The 22,003-nt window shown below is 34.3% G+C and overlaps 1 protein-coding gene across 43 annotated transcripts in view; it reads right to left on the bottom strand.

Moving 5' to 3' along the window:
* Positions 1 to 978: 978 nt before the first annotated feature.
* CEP170 (centrosomal protein 170) overlaps positions 979 to 22,003 on the bottom strand; it is a 128,426-nt gene continuing 107,401 nt past the window's right edge. For 17 of the 43 annotated variants that reach the window (XM_063707233.1, XM_063707208.1, XM_063707245.1 and 14 more), the window contains 6 exons: positions 19,068 to 19,245; positions 16,721 to 16,891; positions 12,697 to 12,785; positions 5,921 to 6,014; positions 4,812 to 4,863; positions 979 to 3,294 (listed from right to left, as the gene is read on the bottom strand). In XM_063707233.1, the coding sequence (XP_063563303.1) occupies positions 3,005 to 3,294; positions 4,812 to 4,863; positions 5,921 to 6,014; positions 12,697 to 12,785; positions 16,721 to 16,891; positions 19,068 to 19,245 (874 nt within the window). In that variant the 3' untranslated portion in view covers positions 979 to 3,004. Of the gene's footprint in view, positions 3,295 to 4,170; positions 4,409 to 4,811; positions 4,864 to 5,920; positions 6,015 to 12,696; positions 12,786 to 16,720; positions 16,892 to 19,067; positions 19,246 to 22,003 lie in introns of those variants that run through there. The other 26 variants (XM_063707249.1, XM_063707218.1, XM_063707243.1 and 23 more) reach the window with 4 other exon arrangements.

The raw sequence follows: 22,003 nt of genomic DNA, 5'->3' as shown, positions 1-22,003 counted from the left end.
GAACATTTCATAAAGTCATAGACAACTTAGACTAAAAGGGACTTGGATAATGACACTAATGTCCTAATTTTGCAGATGAGAGGATGGAACACACTGATAGCTAGGAGGGAGTGGGTCTGGATCTCAAACTTCCAAGTTTGGTTTCCTTTCCACGTTCGAATCCTTTCAGGCAGAGATGTGGCAAGCAAATCCAAGGAGAGATGAAGGAGACAAAACGGCACAGATGTTTCAAAGCAAAGGGACTATCCAGGAAATGAAGATTACTTTAGTTACCAGGGAAGAAACGTGTATATGTCATGGGGGAAGGGAAGAGAAAATGCACGTATGTGGCACAGCCCTATGTGGTGCGGTCAAGTGAAGGAAGCTTTATGAAGAGGTTGGTGGGACCTTGAAGCAGGAAGGAAGGGGAGGAAGACGCAGGGTACAGAAGGATGAAAAGCTCATGGTGGTCAAGAAACTTGTAAATGGTGGTAGATACTATAATGGGACACACAGATACGCATGTAAGAAAAGGGCCAGAACACACAAAGTCTCAAAAGGTTAAGCTGTGAAACTTATAATTTTGAATAATAATAATGAGACATTCAAGATTCTTGAGCTTGATAGGATAAAAAAAAACAGTATAAATTGACAGTTATTGAATTTAAGATGACAAAAGTATTTTAAATTTCTACTTTATTCCCCAAATACATCACTGTCATAAAGCTTTCTGATGATCTAAAGCTGGTTAAAAATAAAGACCTTGTACATGCACATTACTTTAGGACATGAAGCTAAGTGAATTATATTGATCAGAATCTGCTAAGAAAATTTTTTTCTTTAAATAGTCAAACTAATAAGAGATTTCACAGTAACCACATATTAATAGAACTGGAGGATTCTTTCTTTTGCTAAGCCTTGGGAAATGGTTTATAATCATTTGATAAGTTGATGAAGTATTAGCAAGCAAGATGGTAAAAGAAATAAAATATACAATCATTGTATAAAGTTCCAGAAACACTTTATTTAAAAATGGAGTTGTAAATGCATAACAAAATAACATAAGTAATAAATGTAACAAAAATAAATAAGGAGGATAATGTATTCATACAAAATAAAAATAACATAGTAAAAGGCCAAATGTTTATAATTGAACCAAACTGTGTAAACACTTAAACAAGAATGTAAGCAGAGTAGATTCTAGTATTTTCCTAAACTCCTTACCTTCTACTTCCATGTGGATATAATCGGTACCCAAATATTAAATAAAAGACGGAGCAATGCTGATTATTTTGTCCAACTTTTTCTTCAAATGGATTGACCCTGTTTTAACGTTTCGTTTATTCCTTCAAAGCATTTGTATCTTTCCATTTATGTTCTTTAAAACCTTTTTTCAGTCTTCCTTTATTAGACAGAATGGGGAATTTAGCTTTACAAGGAGAATAGTTCATTTACCTTTTTTTTTTTTTGAATTTAAAGAAAAATAGGAGATCCATTATAGTTTTGTTTTTACATCTCTATGAAGTTTTTTTGCATCTTTATTAATTGATCCAACAATACAGGATTTAAAAAATCCTGTAAAGTCTTGAAGTGTATAGAGTTACTTTGTTTCTTAAAACAAATATAGCACAGGATTATTGTGGAAATATTAAAGACCATTTCATAAAAGTTGCAGTTTAACCTTTATAGACTGATGGGGTCAAGTGGGAAAATCCAGGTCTACTAATAATATTTAACTGAATGAAGATACACCCCAATTATAGTGTTCTGGAAACACAAAGGTAATTACTTTTCTTTTTAAAATTATCCAAATGTGAACTTACTGGAAAGAGAAAAAACAAGTTTAAAGAAGAAATTTTTCATAGGCTTCTTGTTTAGTAGCACAGGCCAAAGGCCTTTGTCGTCGTCTTGCAGGGTCCTTATAAATGTGTAAGACAGACAGGATTTACTATTGAGTCCTACAGGGAAACACACAGAAGCAATTCATTGCTTGGGAGTGAAACTATCAACTAATCTTATGACTACTGGTTCTCCAAGTCCCCTAATGAAGAAAATTTTAACCTCATGATCATTTCAAGGGAATTTCTTTTTCAACTGTCACATATAAACTTGGTAACACAGGACCGATATACATGTTCTGAGTTTTAAAAATATACTCCACCTAAACTATCTGTCTAGTCTAATCTTTCTAGTTATCATTTAACCTAAAATGAGAGATCAAATCTTATTTCCATTAAAAAAAATGAAAAAAAGTGCCAAATTGATCTTTTTGAAAGTGGAGTAAAACACTGTGGGGTTAAAACAAATACAGTATTATCAGTCTCCTCTGTACAAAACAGACGGTTAGTCCTTATTGATATATAGGTATGTCCACCTACCACTCCCAGCAAATCTTAGTGCAAACATAACAGTTCATTTCCGTAAACCCCAAGACAATTTACGTATCAACAAAGTTAGATAAATCACATCTATGTTGGAAAATTTTAGGACACAGTGACTGTTGTGAAAGGTCTGCTTTACTGTGGAGAGTACTTATGTCATTGTGTCCAGTGGTAATGAGTACTAATATAAATCCTATTATTAAGAAGCAAATAGAATGGTTTAACAAATCTGTACAGATGAAGAAGTCCATTTCAGGGAGCAGCTTGGCACAGGAGACATAGGGGTTCAGAAATGTTGGCTATTTAGTTTGCTTGTAGGTCACAGCATGGCTTAAAAAAAAGAAAAAAGATCTATGAAGGGAAAGGGTGTAATCATTAAATTCAACTTGAAAATCATAAAACCACAAAAGGCGACACTGCCACAATCTGCTTTTTCCTATTTGTGCATCAAGTGGTTATCTAAATAGTTTGAAAGGATTGATATACTACATTATACGTCAAAAATAAATAAATAAAATTAAGACGACAGGGATTCCAAGATTGTAGCTGACCAAGCTGTCTTGTTTTGCGTACGTCAACACTATGCTGCTTCCAATATTCCTAGTCATTCCACAGGTAATGATTTTTCAACAATCAAGAGAAAGTCATTCTTGTACTGTAACATCTTCCTCTTCCCCATCGGGGTTGAATCTATTGAAATGTATACTGAAATCAGCCTCAGATTCAGCATTCTCAAATTCAGCTGCGGCTGAAACAGCAGCAGGATGAAGAGCCCTAGCTTCTGGTTGGCCAAGTGTTGGTGTCTGACCCGGGCTGTGGTGGTTATTCACAGGGCTGGACTTCTGTTTCGGTGGAGATGGCAACATAGCACTGGGAAATCCCATGTTGTTCAGAGCCTCCAAAGTTCCATCAGGATCAATCATAGCATTGATTGCTAAAGGGCGGGAAAAGGAAATAATTCTAGATGCAGTTACATTCACATATAAACACTGTTCATGATTTGGATAATATTTAAACTATCAGTGCGTATGTGATCTTAAATGTGGCTAATCTTCCAATATTATATTTAAAACTCCATTCTTAGTTATTCTGTAGCTGTACTATAAATTACCCAGCCCTGAATACCTTCTCTGGGTCCTTTGATGTGGCACTTATGGGCATTTCAGAGACTTGTAAGTCTGGTATTTGAAGACGTGGAATTCAAGAAAAATCTTGTTGAAATTTGTCTTCATTATTGTGAGAGGATAGAGAAAATACTGAATATGACTTTTAATAAACATCTAAACCCTATTTATCACTCAGATAACTGAGGTATTAGCTGCTAAGTCAGGGTTCAGAGTAACCTCAAGGCTGGAGAGGCCAGAAGAACATCAGCATACTTTGAATGCTACCATAGAATACAGTCATTTAGCCTGGCCAGAGTGCTAGGGTATCAGCTGTATATACCACTGAGATACGGGGGTTCCCTCAGAGCCTACAGACTAATATCACAGGGCAGCTTGCAAAGCCAAACAGACTTGCTGCCTGTATGGAAGGGGTCAGTTAAAGGTCAGCTTTCAGTCCAAAAGATCTTTGGGTTGACATGGAAAGTTCTCAGGCGGTGATTTTCAATTTGGCATTGGGCAGAGTAGGGAGTTGGGAGAAGGAAGTAACATAGATGTAAGAATCATGTAGAAGGGACTTTTAAAAGTATACTCCCAGTCTACCAGCTAACAAGCACTGTGTTAGGAAGCCACTTTTACTCATGGGGTGTACCATAACCCTTAGGTGTGTTGGGGCTAAATAAAGATGAAAAATCGTTTTGATAGGATCCACATAAGTACCTATGATTATTCGATAGATGAAGACGCAGTAGAATTAGCAGTTGACTATGGAACCTGCCTGTTGTACCGCTGGGGACTTCTGGGTCAAGACATACACAGGCATTAATGCGCAGCCCAGCTCTGGCAAGTTTAGGGGGCAGCCTCTTTCACCTTCTTCTCTCCTTTCTCTTCTGGTCTCTATGGCCCATATGTACTCATTTCTTGTCAACCAAACAACTATTATTTCTATTAGAATGTAAGTTTGTTTCAGGTTACACCACCAACATAATTTAAGAACTGTCAATCACACAAATAATGCTAATTAACACAACTTTATTATATATTTTTCACATATTATTTATATGTAATACATAAAAAATTTCAATTAGTTTATGACATCTAGCCTATTGTCAAACCTATGAACTAAAATATGCCCAACATATATCTTTATTATATTTTAAATTTTTATACTGGGTTTAAAAAAATTCCTTTTTATGAATAATGTGAATGTCTGAACTCTGTATTTTATGTATGTCATTACATTTAATCAAATAACATCCTAACAATAAGAATATTTTAAGAAATACCACTCAGAAGGCACTTATTCTAAATTATTAGCTCTTTATTCTTAATTCAGTAGTAAATTTACCTTGTAGCTGCTTTTCTACTCTTTTCAGTTCCTGTAAGATAGAAGAAATCTCCTGCAGGGAAAGCAATAACAAAAATTAGCCTACTTTTAGCTAAATGTTATCACTTTACAAGCAATGAATTTCACTCTCACTTTATTTGGAACACTTAATATTATCTACATGGTACTTACTACATTAATAGCAACATGATATGAAATAATTATGATATCTAGCAAACAAGATTCAAATTAAAATATTTAAACTAAAATGAAATAGAATAACTTTTTCAATGAGATGATTGTAGCAGATGAAAAGTTTAAAGTCATTTACTACTATTTAAGCAATTTTTTTTTTGAGACCGAGTCTCACTCTGTCGCCCAGACTGGAGTGCAATGGCGCAATCTTGGCTCACTGTAACCTCCTCCTCCCAGGTTCAAGTAATTCTCTTGCCTCAGCCCCCAAAGGAGTTGGGATGATAGGCGCCCGCCACAATGCCTGGCTAATTTTTGTATTTTTAGTAAAGACAGAGTTTTGCCATATTGGCCAGGCTGGTCTTCAACTCCTGACCTCAAGTGATCCGCCCTCCTTGGCCTCACAAAGTGCTGGGATTATAGGCGTGAGCCACAGTACCCGGCCGCAAAGATTTTTAAAATTCTTATTAATCAACCTTGCAATGACTATGTAAAAATGCCTTCAAATTATCTTTTTAAAAACATATAAACTGCAACCTCAACATTATAATTATATTCTGAGCAATGAAAATCTGTACAAATTCTTTTAAAAAGAAGATAAGCATTATATTAAGTAAATGGAAACGACTTACGTCAACTTAATATTTTCATGTTAGATTTGGTTCTCTTTAAAAATTTCATGTTTCTAATGTTTAATTATTACAAGAACAATCTATACTAGTAAGAAACACAAAAGGCTCCTCCTTCATACCCTCTGCAACTTTGAAACAATCAACATTTTAAACCTGTGAGTCAGTAGAAGAAATAAAATTTCCCAAAATTTTGCATTTATATCTTCTTTTGAAAAAGCAAATCAATGAACAGCTCAAAAATAAGGGTCTTTTCCTTAAAATAAAACTCTATTAAAATGTTTTAATCTTCAAGAAAAATTACTATACCATGCTTGAGGTTTTCACAATAGGGACTTCACTTTCGGCTCTTAATTTGCTTTCTATGTCATCCCAATTCCGATCTTTGTCTTTAAATAATATTCTAGAAATCAAAAAACATAAGCATATAACTTTTTATATTTTAAAAACCTATTACTTTTTTGTTAATAATACCAAAGCAATGTGTATCTTTTCAAAGGTACACAAAGAAAAAAAACCAACCATTGCATAAACTGAGAATTAAAATACTAAGCCAACAGTACCAATTAATTCATGTGTATGAGCTCCAATTGAATGCTTATTAATACATGCAAAAATTCTTTACTGTTTACCTTATTCTTTATTGAAAACAAAATATAAAACAAATGTAAATGATGTTATGACCTCAAAACTTTAATATTTATAATTTACAATACAGTAATGCCCTCTTATCCACGGTTTCTCTTTCCATGGTTTTAGTTAGTGGCAGTCAAGCATGGTCCGAAACTATTACAGTATTTTGGGAGAGGGAGAGAGAGAGAGAGAGAAAAAAAGACCACATTCACATAACTTTTTTTTACAGTATATTGTTACAAATGTTCTATTTTATTATTAGTTACTATTGTTAATCTCTTACTGTGCCTAATTTATAAATTAAACTTTATCATAGGCATGTATGTGTAGGAAAATACACAGTATATTAGGTTTTAGAATTATCTGTGGTGTCAGGCATCCAGTGGGTATCTTGGAACAACATGTATCACCTGGGTATATGGAGAAAAGACTGTGTAACTGTCACTTATAAAGAAAATGCAATTTTATTCAGACACAATATATGCAGTATAGGAATAAGTGAGATGAAAATAGGTTGAATTAGGTATAAACAATTGTGTCTGTTAAGACCTCTTTATATGGGAATAAGCATCTTATCGATCAAGAAAAGTGTGTATATTATTTTAAAGACCAAAAATTGGGAGTACTTACTGTGCTTTTCTTTAACAATTGTTAATTCGTGTTAGTATACTTGCACATAATAACCTATTAGGAATTAGGATGCTATCCTTTTGATAAAAACAGTTGCCAATAAAGATAATTATCCTATCATTACCCTAACATCAAATAACTTATAAAATAAAGGACCACAACATTTTGACGTGTCTTTCAAATGTGGGACACTTTTCTAACACTTTAGAGTCTATCAGACATGATTCAGCAGTCTTAGAAAGAGGTAAATACTAGCTACTTTTTTGGTTTCTTTTAAAATTTTTTCAGTAAGTCTGGAAATCTAGTTTAGACAACACTATATAACCTCATGTAAATGTATTACTACTGCAAGCTGATCAGCATTTAAGTAGTAAACTAAGTTAATATTTGTGCTGATATTTCTTCAAAGATCAACATGCCAGACTTACCTTATTTAAAAACATGAAACTCATTAACATCACATCAAGTCTGGAACATTTGCTTAAGGTGGCAACGGGTCTAGAATCTGGTATAAGAATATTCTTATGGCCTACTTATTAAATTTTCTAAACTCAAAAAAATGAACACCCTTGCCAGCCATCTTTTCTAAATTATTATGTTCTTGTAAAAGAGTCCTTGCAGCATTAGGACTGATGGAAAATAAGGAAATAATGACTATTTCATGGACCAACTTAGAACTGTAATGGACTTATACAATAGAGAAAGACTCTGTTTAGCCACACAGTGCTAAAAATTCAGTGAATTTTTCCAGAGGATGGCTACTGAGTATAGTGTTTGTGGATCTAAAACTGTTAGACCATAGACATTTCACCTTTGGTGAAAATGGGTTTTTCACGGGTTGCCCCTGAAAAAAAAATGCCCTCCTGAAGAAATAAATGGTTTATTTTAAAATACAGTTTGTTGGCCAGGCACAATGGCTCATGCCTGTAATCCTAGCACTTTAGGAAGCCAAGGTGGGTGGATCACTTGATGCCAGGAGATCGAGACCAGCCTGGGCAACATGGCGAGACCTCGTCTCTATAAAAAATACAAAAAAATTAGCCAGGTGTGGTGCAGATGCCTGTAGTCCTAGCTACTAAGAAGGCTGAGGTGGGAGGTTTGCTTGTGCCCAGGGAGGTCGAGGCTGCACTGAGTGACGCTGCACTCCAGCCCATCTCAAAAACAAAAAACAAAAAACAAAAAACAAAAAAACAAACAAAAAAAAACAATTTGTAATATATAATAGAACAGATCTAAGAAGTCAAACTTGTCATTTTGGCATTATGAAATAAACTTTACTATAATATTTACTATAATATTTAATATTTAAATACTAGAGAATCAGAAAATCAGACCAAGAAATTAGTTTAGACCAGGCTATAATGATCAGAACTTGTTTTTGTTTGAAGGTCCTTATCAATTTTAAGCTGAAAAAATCATAGCTTTCAAAGTGATATTCAGATTATATTATAGATTCAAAATAAGCTAAACTTCAGCATGAAAATACATAAAATTCCAAAGCTTATTTCATTCAATAATTTAAGAATTAAGTTAAAATACTTTTGATAAAGCCATTGGTTTTAGGGAAACAAACAGAAGTCTCAGGCTCCTATTCTATGAGCCATAACCAATTCCCTAGTACTAGCCCTTAAAACATGAGAATGCAGAGTTGCGAATTGAGAGTCTACCAATGCAAGGCCGTGCTACACAACCTAATGGGGTCATTTTCACATGGAATGCAATGAGAATGCTGTACAATAGGAGTTCCTGTATAAATATTTAAAAATTGATTCCACAGACAATGTTCATACAATGTAAGTATGCATGCCTCTAGGATGAACCCCAGTAGACATTTGAGGTTATAACTCCTGACACAAAGTTTAAAGACCAGTTGATTCTCAAACTACCCTGGCACTTTCCATGCAGAAGGCCCAGGTCTCTACCCCTTAGGTTTGGTTATCACAACTCAGACCTACCTTTGAATAGTATCTTCTTCCCAAAGCCGTCCCTAAACCTCCTAGGTGAAAGTGATCCTTCCTTCGTCTTTGTATCTCTAACTGAGCACTAATCTATTATACGCTATCTTGTACGATAGTTGATTGTATATGTGCCTCACCTTGCCAACTACACTGGAAACTCTTTAATAATAGAAATGGTTTTATCCTCATTACCTTCCATAAAGCCTGCCATAGTGCTTTATGCATAGTAAAACTCAACACTCGAACTGAAGGCAATTCAAATACATTAAACATTCTGTATTTATGTATAACTTTATTGAGGCATTTTTATGCATCCTTTTTTAAACTTTATAAATTCTGTCACTTTCTGAGACAATACAGTTTATCAATCCATCAGCAATGTCTTCTTTGTTCTCAATTTTAGTTCAATGTCAAAGCTACAAAAAATATTTTTCTTTGGGGGAGACTACAGAATGTAGGAAAGCTGCTCCGTGGTGAGGAAGAGAATGGTACACGGCAGGTAATCTGTGAACATCTGCTGAATAAATGAATGAGTGGTTAAGAATCCAGTTATCAAGGACGGACCTGTATTTCAGTAGGTAGGATGAAAAAACATTGTGTACTTGTTTACAGGTAAGGAGACTCCAGGGTTTTCCAGGTGCAAGCCACATGACCATACAAGACTCTCATGATATTTTTACAGATAGCACTGGTGTATCAAGAAGACCCATATTGGATATATTAGCTTCCTATGGTTTTTAATGATAAAATCCAAACTCCTTAACAAATTCTGCCAAAACAGATTCATCCTCATCTCTCTAGTGTCATCTCTCACCATACTCTGGCCCTTTCACTTCACATAGCTTTTGAGTAACTCCTCTCCTCATCATTCAGGACTTAAATTGCATGGCAATTTCTCTAAGAGCCCTTCTCTGAATTTCCCAAGTGCCCTTGCTATGGGCTTCCGTAGTAACCATCCTATATTTCCCTTAACACACTGAACTATAATTACCTGTTTACCTGCCTTCTACACTCAAATGTGAGGACATCAAAAACAGTGCTAGACAAATAACATACAGTCAAAAATCATTCAATGAATGAATGAGTCTGGAGACTTTATTCCCATATAAGATGATCTTAACCAATGTTTATTTCATTTATTTATTTCTTTGGTTAATAATCCTTCCATAATGCCCCAGCTTTAGAAAATAATTTTAGTGGAACTAAAATAAAAATGATAACAATTATATATTACATTTAACTACAATGAATGCTTGAGCCAAATCATGATATTAATAAGCAGCTGTGTGATTGAGGCCTGTAGATTGTTTATTCATGTGTAAAAACTAGTAAGTTAAGCTTAAAATTTTTTTCCCTACAAATTTCAGTTAGGCTTTACCCCAGGGAATGGTGGACTTCATTTGTCTCTGGCCATAGGATATATTAGCAAATCATAGGTGAATGGGTTGCACGGTGAAGGGGATTCTCTTACTTGTGAAAGAAGTAAACCTGGGAATGATGGAGTCACTAGGGGAAAACGTACTATATCTCACGTAAGACAATAATAGGGTGCTAATTACTTCATCACTGGGTGTGAGTAAAAGAAAAACAATGGACTCATTTATAAGCCCTATCAGGATTTATAAAATGTGGTATTTATAAAGAGCATGCAACTAATTTAATTTCTCTAAAATCAATTATAAGCCTTAAAATTTTTTAGTTAATAAGGTTCCAATTTATACCTGAAATTAATATTGTTATTATACTTTTTATCTCATCAGTGTAACCAGTGATTTTAATAATAAGAAAAAGTTGATGCAGGTTATTGGGTTTCAAGTGGAAACAGAAAATGTGAGTAGTAAAATACAGGTAATATTCACGTGAAATAATGAAATTAAGTCAAATCATGTGTAGATAGCAGAAATAGCTAACTTAATACAAGCTGATTGGTTTACATGATATAGAATGTAAATTTCATGAGAACAGGGGTCTTTGTTTTGTCAATGTCTAATTATAAAGTACCTAGAATGTACCTAATACTTATTTGCTAACAAGTAAATATTAAAATATTATTCTGTAGAAAATTAAGTCTATTTAAAATTCATAAGAATATATGGGAATTGATAAAGGTAAATTCTCTTTAAAAAACAATGGACAGGTACGTAATGGGAGTCATTAAAAACACCTTCAACATTATTTATATGTACAAGGTACTCTTTACGAAAAGCCAAACGTTTTAAACATTCTATTGCTGTTTTTTGAGATAGGGTCTTGCTCTGTCGCCCAGGCTGTGGTGCAGTGCCATGATCATGGCTCACTGTAACTCTGAACTCATGAGCTCCAGTGATCCTCCCATTTCAGCCTCTCAAATAGCTGGGACTATAGGCATGTGCCACCATGCCCAGCCAATTTTTTTTTTTTTTTTTTTTAATCTCGCCTTGTGGCTCAGGCTGGTCTTCAAGTCCTAGGCTCAAATGATCCGCCTGCCTTGGCCTCCCAAAGTGCTAGGATTACCAGGCATGAGCCACTGCACTCAGACTCAACTATTTTTTCACTAAGGCAGCATGCCTCATATGCCAATCAAATATGGAGGGGTCTGTCAATACATTTCACTCATACTCTTTGGGGAAAGTAAAGATCTAATTAAGAGAAAAGATCAAGGTACAAAAGTAGATAAAATATGATCATGTTTGTATAAACCTTTGAGAAATGAACCCAGAGTGGGGAAACACACCCACTAATAGATATAATATATATTTTTCTGGAATATTTATATTTTTTAACCATGTTCATGTATTACTTTTGCTAAAAAGCTACACATTTTAAAATAAATGGAAAAATGGGACAAGACGGTGCAGAATACATTACTTTTAACATAAGGAATTTTAAATTAATATTATTTTGGGAGGCAATAAAGTGATGAGAAAGTCTGGTACACCTTTAAGAAATTATTATTTATTTATTTATTTGAGACAGAGTCTCGCTCTGTTGCCCAGGCTGGAGTGCAGTGGTGCGATCTCGGCTCACTGGAAGCTCTGCCTCCCGGGTTCACGCCATTCTCCTGCCTCAGCCTCCCGAGTAACTGGGACTACAGGCGCCCACCACCACGCCCGGCTAATTTTTTTGAATTTTAATAGAGACAGGGTTTCACCGTGTTAGCCAGGATGGTCTTGATCTCCTGACCTCATGATCTGCCCGCCTCGGCCTCCCAAAGTGCTGGGATTACAGGCGTGAGCCACCATGCCCGGCCACCTTTAAGAAATTTTTAAGATACAGGCTCAAGATAAAAAGAAAGCTCTTTCTGTTTCTTAACATGCCAAGTAAAATTTACCTATATAGGCCAACTTTCTACATTTCCTTCTGAATTTCTCAATTTTTCTAGAAGATGATGCGAACTTCGTTTACAGTAACTTAAAACAGATTGTTTTAAGTTAAATAGACTGTTTTTAAGAATACTTTTTTTTAAATGGTGCTTTTGAAATTGTTTTTGAAAAAATTTAATGGCTTCTTGGTACTCATCAAATGCTGATAAAATATATTATTTCAATATATAAGCAATATAGAATTATATTTGTGTGGAATATTACAATTCACAAACCATGTTCAAATACTGTTTCATTACAGTTTAAATTTTAATTATAGGAACCAGAAATAAGCAATAGCAGCATGGATTTCTGAAGTACTGTTGAATAAAATCTGTAAGTCTATTTATGTTTTGAATTAGTAATAAATTTAAAGTTATAAAGTAGTACTGGATAGATATTTACTTTGGGACAAATTTTTCCAAAGGTAAACATATTCATTCTGATGATACATTTTTAACCTTGAGAAAAAGCAAAAAGCAAAGTGAGGTGATATTAAAGTTAAAGCTATATGTACATGTACCTGATCTTTCCAGCTGTCTTATCTATAGATTGTCTTATCTTCTTAGAGAACTGAAAGACGGACGACAGCAGCAGATTATCTCCCATGACCTGAAACAGCCAAAGAAAAAAGTAGATATTAAAATATTACCCCTGTATTGTATAACTACTGAGATCACTAGTCACAAGTCACTATAGTTAGGGGCAGTTAGTATTTATGCTTATTTTAATTATAAACCAGTGAAGAATATAATTAATATGTAACTAAAATGAGAAAGTGAAAGAAACACTATTAACAAAGGAGTTCTTATTATTAAATAACTTGTCAAAGTTTCTGTATTATTTTGGTCATATCAGTTTCCAAACACAATCCATTTTATCCTCAGTTTATCTTCAATTACTATTGTGATCCTGTCTCTCTTACTTCCAACTGAATTAGAAAAGAGAAGATACAAATAACTTAGAGTACTAAATTTATTATTTATTCTTTCACCAAGTAATGTGAATACAGAAATCAAGAAGAGTACAATCCTTGTTCTCCAGCAAAGAGTCTAGTGGGAAAGATACATTTTGAAAAATTTACGCAAAATAGTAAGTTTTTATACTGGGTGTTGGTATTACTCCAGTTGAGATGCATGGGCAAAACCAGGGGTCACCAATCTCTGTAAAGAGCCAGAGGGCGAAGGTTTTAGTCTTTGAGGGACACAGGGTCTAAGTAATGTGAATACAGAAATCAAGAAGAGTACAATCCTTGTTCTCCAGCAAAGAGTCTAGTGGGAAACATACATTTTGAAAAATTTACAGAAAATAGTAAGTTTTTGTACTGAGTGTTGGTATTACCCCAGTTGAGATGCATGGGCAAAACCAGGGGTCACCAACCTCTGTAAAGAGCCAGAGGGTGAAGGTTTTAGTCTTTGACGGACATAGGGTCTCTGCCACAATTCCTCAACTCTGCCTTTGCAGAGTGAAAGCAGCCATAAATAATGAGCAAATTATGCATGTGGACATAGCCGTGTTGTAACAAAACTTTTACAAAACAAGTGACAGGTTGGATTTGGCCTATGGGCTGAAGTTTGCCAAGCCCTAGGCCAAATCATGAAAGGCAAAGCTAATGAAGCATGGTAGAAAACGGACAAAACTTGAGTCTAGCCATGGGTTTCAAAATGAACTCCTTATATTGTCAGTACTATATCCAGAGCCTGAAAGAAAACAGAAAATAAGGCCCTAGAAGGCAAAAAGGTTTAAAGACCACTGGGAGAGGTGACGGTAATATACAGGGAATACGATTACATGTTTTATCATAAAGCCTAAGGCCTACAAAACAAGAGACGTTCACATAAATTTTGGGATTCAGTGCTGCAAGAATTCTAATGAGGCCGGGTGCAGTGGCTCACGCCTGTAATCCCAACACTTTGGGAGGCTGGGGTGGGTGGATCACGAGGTCAGGAGATCGAGACCATCCTGGCCAACATGGTGAAACCCCACCTCTACTAAAAATACAAAAATTAGCAGGGCGTGCTGGTGCATGCCTGTAGTCCCAGCTACTCGGGAGGCTAAGGCAGGGGAATTGCTTGAACCTGGGAGGCAGAGGTTGCAGTGGGCGGAGATAGCACCACTGCCCTCCAGCCTGGTGACAAGGCGAGACTCCCTCTCAAAATTTAAAAAAAAAAAAAAAAAAAGAATTCTAATGAAAGAGAGTTCATTGATGAGTGGCATAAATAAGGAAGTGATCATGGAAAAACGTGAACTAACTTCAGAATGACAAGGATTGGAATTTAGTGGGTAATAAAAGTTTATTTAGGTTGTGAAAAATAACATTGTCAAGGAAAGGATAAATAAGCAAAATGGTTTTTGTGGGCCTTAAGAAAACAATCAAATAAGGATGGAAGACATATACAAATTAGGAAGACATAAGAAAGGGCAGGAGAGTCTAAGGAAACATTGCAACACAGAATAGGATATTTCTCTTTTCTTTGCTCATGAAGTTTAGTTTGTTGTCACAAAGTATTAAATAAATTCCTGATATCAACCTTGAGATAACTATCAATCTAGATGTTTCCATTCTCTTTAAAAACATACACTTCTTCCACATAGTTTTATCATGTTTGGAGAAATTTGTCTTCCTAGACATCGGGACAGAATGATTATGAGTAAGTTTAGAGAATAGGCTCTTTTCCTGATACCAAGAACAAATCAACTATTAGGCCAGGACAGATCAAGTATGCTGTAAAACGTTTTAGTATACTTCAGTTGTAACTTTCGGGCTAGTTGCATACTTTTCTACCAGGTAGATCTTTTTCTACTCAGTACCATGAGAAACATACATATTCTTACATAATAATCTCAAGATCTTATTCCTAAATCCAGGGATCCACAAATATTAATCTATGATCAATCTCTTCTGGTCAACTGTTTCTTTCTACATTATTCCTCTACCCAGCCCTTAAGCCTATACCACCTCTGTGTGTTGTTCATAAATCACCTCTTTCCACAGTAGTATTTGAAATAACCATTCTTTTATGAAGAAACTCCTTTATATCTTTGAGTTTTTTATTACTCTATTATTGTTCAATTTGGGAATATACCAGTTTATACATTCACTTTTCAGCTGATGTAAACAGTTTCCAAGTTTTTGATGCTGTCAACAATGTTATTATAAATGTAACTTCTACTGTCAATGGGAAAGGGTTTTTCTTGTACATATACTAGCAAGAAAATTGCCAGATCATGTGATGTCTTTATTTTCAACTTTAGGAGATAGTGTCAAACTGTTTTCCAGAGCCGCGGCACCAACTTAACCTCCACCAACCACACATAAGAAAGCCTATTTATCTACCTTTCCTCCAATACTTAACATTTTAAGACTTTAACATGTCAACAATTGAATGATTATAATCTCACTGTAGTCTTGACATGCATTTCTCTGAATGCTCGTTAAGTTAAACTTCTCTTCATGTTTTGTAGGCCTTAAGTATTTTCTTTTTCTTTTTTTTTTTTTGGAGACAGAGTCTCACTCTGTCACCCAGGCTGGAGTGCAGTGGTGTGGGTTCAGCTCACTGCAACCTCTGCCTCCTAGGTTCAAGTGATTCTCCTGCCTCAGCCTCCTGAGTAGCTGAGATTACAGGCACATGCCACCACGCCCGGCTAATTTTCTTATTTGTAGTAGAGACGGAGTTTCGCCATGTTGGCCAGGCTGGTCTGAAACTCCTGACCTCAGGTGATCTGCCCGCCTCGGTATTTTCTCTTTGGTGAAATGTTGTTCATGTCTTTGCAGATTTTTCTATTGTGTTTTTTAATTGATTGGAAGGAGTTCTTTATATATACTGTATACTAATCCTTCATAGGCTGTATGTTTTGCAAAAGTTTGTAATTTGTATTTCTACCTTCTTTATTTTTTAATAAAGAAAAAGTTCTTAATTTTAATATACTCAAATGTCTCAATTTTCTAAGGCCAAAAGTTTGTGTTTCTCTTAAGAAATCACTCCCTAGTACAATATTGAAAGATATTTGTATTTTTTAAGTAAAAGTTTTACAGTTTTTCATGCATTATTTAAGAACTAAATTCATTTAGAGAATGAATTTAAGAACTAAATTCATATTCATGAACTTAAATGAGAAAAAGTAATTACAATATTATTTTCACTAACCTCTAAGTGACATAATTATTTGTATATGATGTGATGTAATGGTGAAATTTCATTGCATTTATTAAGGAGAATCACTTTCTTCCCAGCCCTACTTACTGAATGGTTCCTCCTTTTCTCACTTACGGAACATGCTTCATGTTCTAAATTCATTTGGAGAATGAATTTAAGAACTAAATTCATATTCATGAACTTAAATGAGAAAAAACAATTACAGTATTATTTTCGCTAACCTCTAAGTGACATAATTATTTGTATATGATGTGATGTCATGGTGAAATTTCATTGCATTCATTAAGGAGAATCACTCTTTCCCCAGCCCTACTCACTGAATGGTTCCTCCTTTTCTTACTTACGGAACATGCTTCTTCTGCCGCATGTTAAAATTTATAGTTTACTTACTTCATCCCTGCTCCAGGTTCTCCGCCTTGTAATTGTTAAGTGATCGGGAGGCTCTGCTGCTTGAGGTCTTGGATCACCAGATCGGCCGTTGTTTCCTTCTGGTGTTTTGGAATGAACTAATGGAGGAATCTTTCGGAAGTTGAGGCTTTCATCAAAAACACGATCAACCAACTAATGGGACGAAAGCAAACCTTTATGAGAACACAGTAATTTGAAAAAGTACCAACATTGGCATTACAATTTTTATGATTAGACAGAAGTTATTCCATTCTCAAGTAGTAACAGAGGCACAACATCTTCAATAAACCAATTACTCTTTCTTTTTATAAGCACTTCAAATGTATTTCCTTTATAAAATCGAGATTCATCTACATAGGTTTTATTTTCAAAATCCAAAATATATAACTATGTTAAATTTAATTCTTCCATGGATAAGATTTTCTCCAAATGGAAAACAGATGGTAAATAGAAAAAAAGCTGAGCCATGTAGATGGACAATGAGTTCATTTTACTCACATTGCCTTACCAGTGTAAAATAATGTTTCTTTTTCTTTTAGTTTCCTATCTTGTTTTTTCCTCCCCAAATCCAGGTGTCAAATTTCTTCACAAGATACATAAATTGCAAATTCCAATTAAGTTTACAAAAGGAAAATACTTTTTAATCCACAAAATAAATATTTTGATCTTAGTCAAATAAACTTTTAACAATGCTATAGAAGTTACACATTCTAATAGAAATGATATACTGCCATCTACAGTGCAAATCACAGACATACAATACTAAGTAACTCAGGTTTACTGAAGAGGGAATCAACCTAGTACAATATTCTGAAATAAAACAAAAAGAAAATGAAGTTTATTCAATGAAATGTTTAAGTAATTTTACTGGGTCTGAGTGAATGTATAATCATGTTAGGTAAAATTTAGTTAGAAAGCTGAGAAAATAATATCTTCAACATTTTAAATGTACCAGAAGAATTGTGTATGTCTTGCCACCAGGACGATCCTTAAGGTTTTCATCAATAAGGATGATTTCATTTACAGTTACATTTGATCAATGTGGTAACAAAACTCTACACAGATTGATGAAGTATCATTTATTAAGTTAAACAACACACTGAAGGAAAACAAACAAAAAAGTGACCATTAAAGAATCAGATTAAAGAATGTGACAAAAAGCAAATGAAGAAAATATTATTAGCACAGTTTACCACAATTAAATTTGTCAAAAAGGCTAGCCATTTTTGCCTACTATTTAGAATTATCTTGTAAAATTGAAGAAGCAGAATAATAAATACCAGGGGCTGGCAAACTTTTATTTATAAAGAGACAGATAATAAAACCTCAGGCTTTGCAGCCATACAATCTCTGTCTCAACTACTCAGTTCTGCCCCTGTAGCAAAGAAACAGCCATAGATGATAGTTAAACAAATAAGTGTGGCTGTGTTCTAATAAAACTTTATTTATGAATACCAAAATTTGAATTTCATGTAATTTTCAAGTTGCGAATTAGTATTCTTTAGATGTTTTTTCCTGCCATTCAAAAATGTAAAAACCATTCCTAGTTCTTTGGTCTGTATTAAAACTGGCAGCAAGGCCAGTTTGCCAACCTCCAAACACAGAAGTTCATTCTTTTAAATGCCAATCCTTTGTTTACATTTCTGCCCCAAATCAAAGCAGCCAACATGGCCAAAGAGTACCATTAATTTTGTATTATATGTTAAAGGCGCTGTCTGGAGCAATGTTATGCAAATGGTGCCTCCTGGAGTTATACTGTAAGAGGCCCTGATATTGGATGGGTAATAGTCTATACATGGTAACTTGCATTCCAGACTTTATAAAAATGTTCTGAATATGTATTTGTATGTGTGTATATTACACATATATTTCAATTTTTCAAAATATCTTTATGTGTGTTTGTATTTATCAACAGAATTATTAAAGCAGTGAAACTGTAGGATTTTTCTCTGTTATCAGAGTATCTTCTAGTTAACTAGCGATAAAAATACTTTTAATTGGAGCATTTTCATAGTCAAACTTTATAGAAACTTTATACCATCACTTATCAAATTTTGGGTTGCTTTTCAAAATACCATTTATATTCATGTTTCAAGTGAAGCTATGGACCAAGAATTAGCAGGCAAAATGCTGTTTCTAAAGAATTTTCCAGCTTCGTGTTAATAGTAGACCAAATGTTAGCCTTCACTAGTATTGTTACAAAAACATAAAATAAACTGTTAAAGCAAAGTTGGAAAATGCAGAGCTTCATGCAAACAGGGAGGGTGGACATAACTAAAATAAACTAAGCAAAAAGCTAAAAGCAAAAGAAATAAAGAAAAGAAAGAACCTTATGCATTTCTCCATGAAGATCTCCTACCTCTTCTCTAGTGTCTATGGCAGAGCCAGGGGTGGTGGCAGCAGTGCTTACTGTGGTACTAGGGGCAGTGCCTGATGAAGTCACTGAATCTATCTCTCCTGCTACATCGTTGATCTCCCGAGCAATGAGAGCAAGATCTTGGCTGATCCTGGTAATAATTTTAGAAAAGAAGTTTAATCCCTTTTAAATAAACAGCTCTAGAAACAATCATTTATGAGATAATCAGTCATGTAAGTTGTATATCTAATTAAATATTTGTACCCCAAATTAACTATTAACTATTTTGATAATCAGTCTTAAATCTTAATTCCAAAATTAAGATTAATGAAACTAAACTCCAAATAACCTACAAGATATCACCTTGACAAATGTACTTTAAATGCCCTTGAGTAGAGCTATGCCCTTAACACACACTGTGTTAATGACTAGCATTAATACATCACAGGGGTTCTTAAACTTGGGGAATAATGGATAGAATTCAAGGAGTTCATGAACTTAAATGAGAAAAAACAATTACAATGTATTCACTAACCTCTAAGTGACGCTTAGCATTTCTTTCAATTATAAATACAGGCAACAAACCACAGTGGTATTAGCAATACTGGTGATTTTTGTCATCAACAGAGATCACATTACAGTTGCTACGGGTATATTTAAACATCATTTATGGTCATCACTGCTTCAAAACTACTGAAGTCATTAAACACACAATAATAACATTTAATGTTAATAAAGAACCATAAATTACTCTTACTTTCAAATATTTTGATAACTGAATTTCAATATAATTGGATTTCTTTGTAATTCTTTTATGTTTACACCTGAGAAGGGCCCTACAAGCTTCACAAAATGGCCAAAGGGGTCTACAGTATCAAGAAATTAAGAACCCTGCACTCTTTCGTAGAGCACTTTACACTATGCACAGCACTTTCTAGTACATGTTATGTCACTTGAGGCCCACAAAGTTCTTTTGAGGTAGGATTTATCTGACTTTATCACAATCTCAGAGAACCTGAATGGCTTGCTCATGATCACATCTTTAGATGTAGCTAAGGCAGGACCGGATCCAAGCTTTAGTACTCATTTCCATAAAGCCATTTGCATTTTTACCTACATGGACTGAAGAACTAAATAACTGTTACCTGTGATAATCAAAGGTGAAAATAGAGATTTCTCTTTTAGAGTTTTTTTTTAAGAGGGAGAAACTTACAAAACCTGCCACTGATATTCTTGTTTTTTGAGAAACATTTCATTTCAATAAGACATTAACGTTTTCCAAGCTGCATCCACTGCTCATAAACTCAATGTGGCTATTTCCACAGGGAAGGTTTTGGAATGACAGAATATTATTAAAAGTATATATGAAAGTTTCTGCAACTTCAAAATCCAAAGGAAATACAAAGTAACTTAAAAAGAAAAAAAAAAAAAAAGAGCCTAGGAGGTCTGGTTATATTGCCCAGGCTGGTCTCGAACTCCACAGTTCAAGCAGTCCTCCGACCTCAGCCTCCCAAATAGCTAAGATTACAGACACATGCCTGGCTTAAAGTAACATTTTTTAACTTATGCAAAATGTGAGTTTGAAAGACTTTCAAGCACATTAGTAATTACATAAAAATTTAGATTTAAAAAGGGAACTAAGTTGAAGTTTATGGACCAACAGAACCAATTTATGGTCAATAAATAAACTTTGTAAGAAACGTCAGTTAATTCCTCATTTATTTATCAACACAAAGAGGCAGGAAAAACACCAACAAATATTTACTGATTGCTTATGATGTGCCAGGCACTGTGCTAAGTCCTAAAGACTACAGCAAGGAAGAAGCAGACAGGGCCCTTGTCCCCATGAAGCTTAGAATACACAGACGGCACCATTATAATATGATGAGTACATTATAAAGCAGCTTCATAGTCCTCAACTCATTTAATTCCCACAACCACTCTGTAAGAGAAGTATTAATCATCTTGTTCTACAGATGAGGAAAATGAGGCACAGGAGAAGACATGCGACCGTTTTTTTGGCCAAGGTCACACATAGTTAAGTGCCATAACTAGATCTTTTCACTATGTCATGCTACATCTCACATGATTGCTCCATATATAATTTTTTTAAAACATATTAACTGTTGATGTGATTCTTTTGAAAATGTGTTTAAAGTGTTCCCTTAGATAATATAGCAAATCCTTGCAATTCCCCAAAATAAATGAACTAGAATAAGAAACAGAATAACCAAGCTTACTGAGATAAAATACAGATAAGCATCATGGTATCCAAAACTCTATTTTTCATTAAGGAGTTTTTATGCAGACGATCTGTACAATGAAGTTTCTAATATTTGTGGAAAACAGCATAAATTAATTAGAAAAAACATGGACAACAGCAATCTCCACGTGATATAGTAAAATATGTATTAAAATGATCAACTCTTAACGTATATACAACATACATTGTTGATTTGAAAACCTAATAGATATTTTCACATTTAATTCCATTTTATTACAAAATATGGATAAGAAAATAGCGCTGAAGGAACAAAACAGAAGCTAAGGGTTCAGTTCTCTAGCATTAGTCCTAGTCTTTATGTTTTCCCGAGTGTCAGAACCACTGACTCAATTTCAACAATCCTGTAGAAATAAGTATGCATTATTTAAGAAAAAACGGTGAGATAACATGAGAAATGTACTTTAAGTCATAAAGTTTATAATTTTCCTATGTAAATTATCTCAGTCATAATACTTTTTTTTCACTGAAGGGTTGTATACTGGAAAAAATAATTGTACATTTGGGTATATTGGAAGATTAAAGGATATACTAAAAATTAGAGTTCTAGTGATGTGTATACCCAATTAAACACACAATCTTCGCAAGATTATATATTATTACAACTATAGTAGAAACAAACTATCAG

The sequence above is a fragment of the Gorilla gorilla genome, chromosome 1 (genome assembly GCF_029281585.2).
Source record: "Gorilla gorilla gorilla isolate KB3781 chromosome 1, NHGRI_mGorGor1-v2.1_pri, whole genome shotgun sequence".
NCBI classification, from domain to species: domain Eukaryota; kingdom Metazoa; phylum Chordata; class Mammalia; order Primates; family Hominidae; genus Gorilla; species Gorilla gorilla.
Note: the sequence above shows the minus strand (reverse complement) of the source record. Positions and strands in the feature narration are given on the sequence as shown.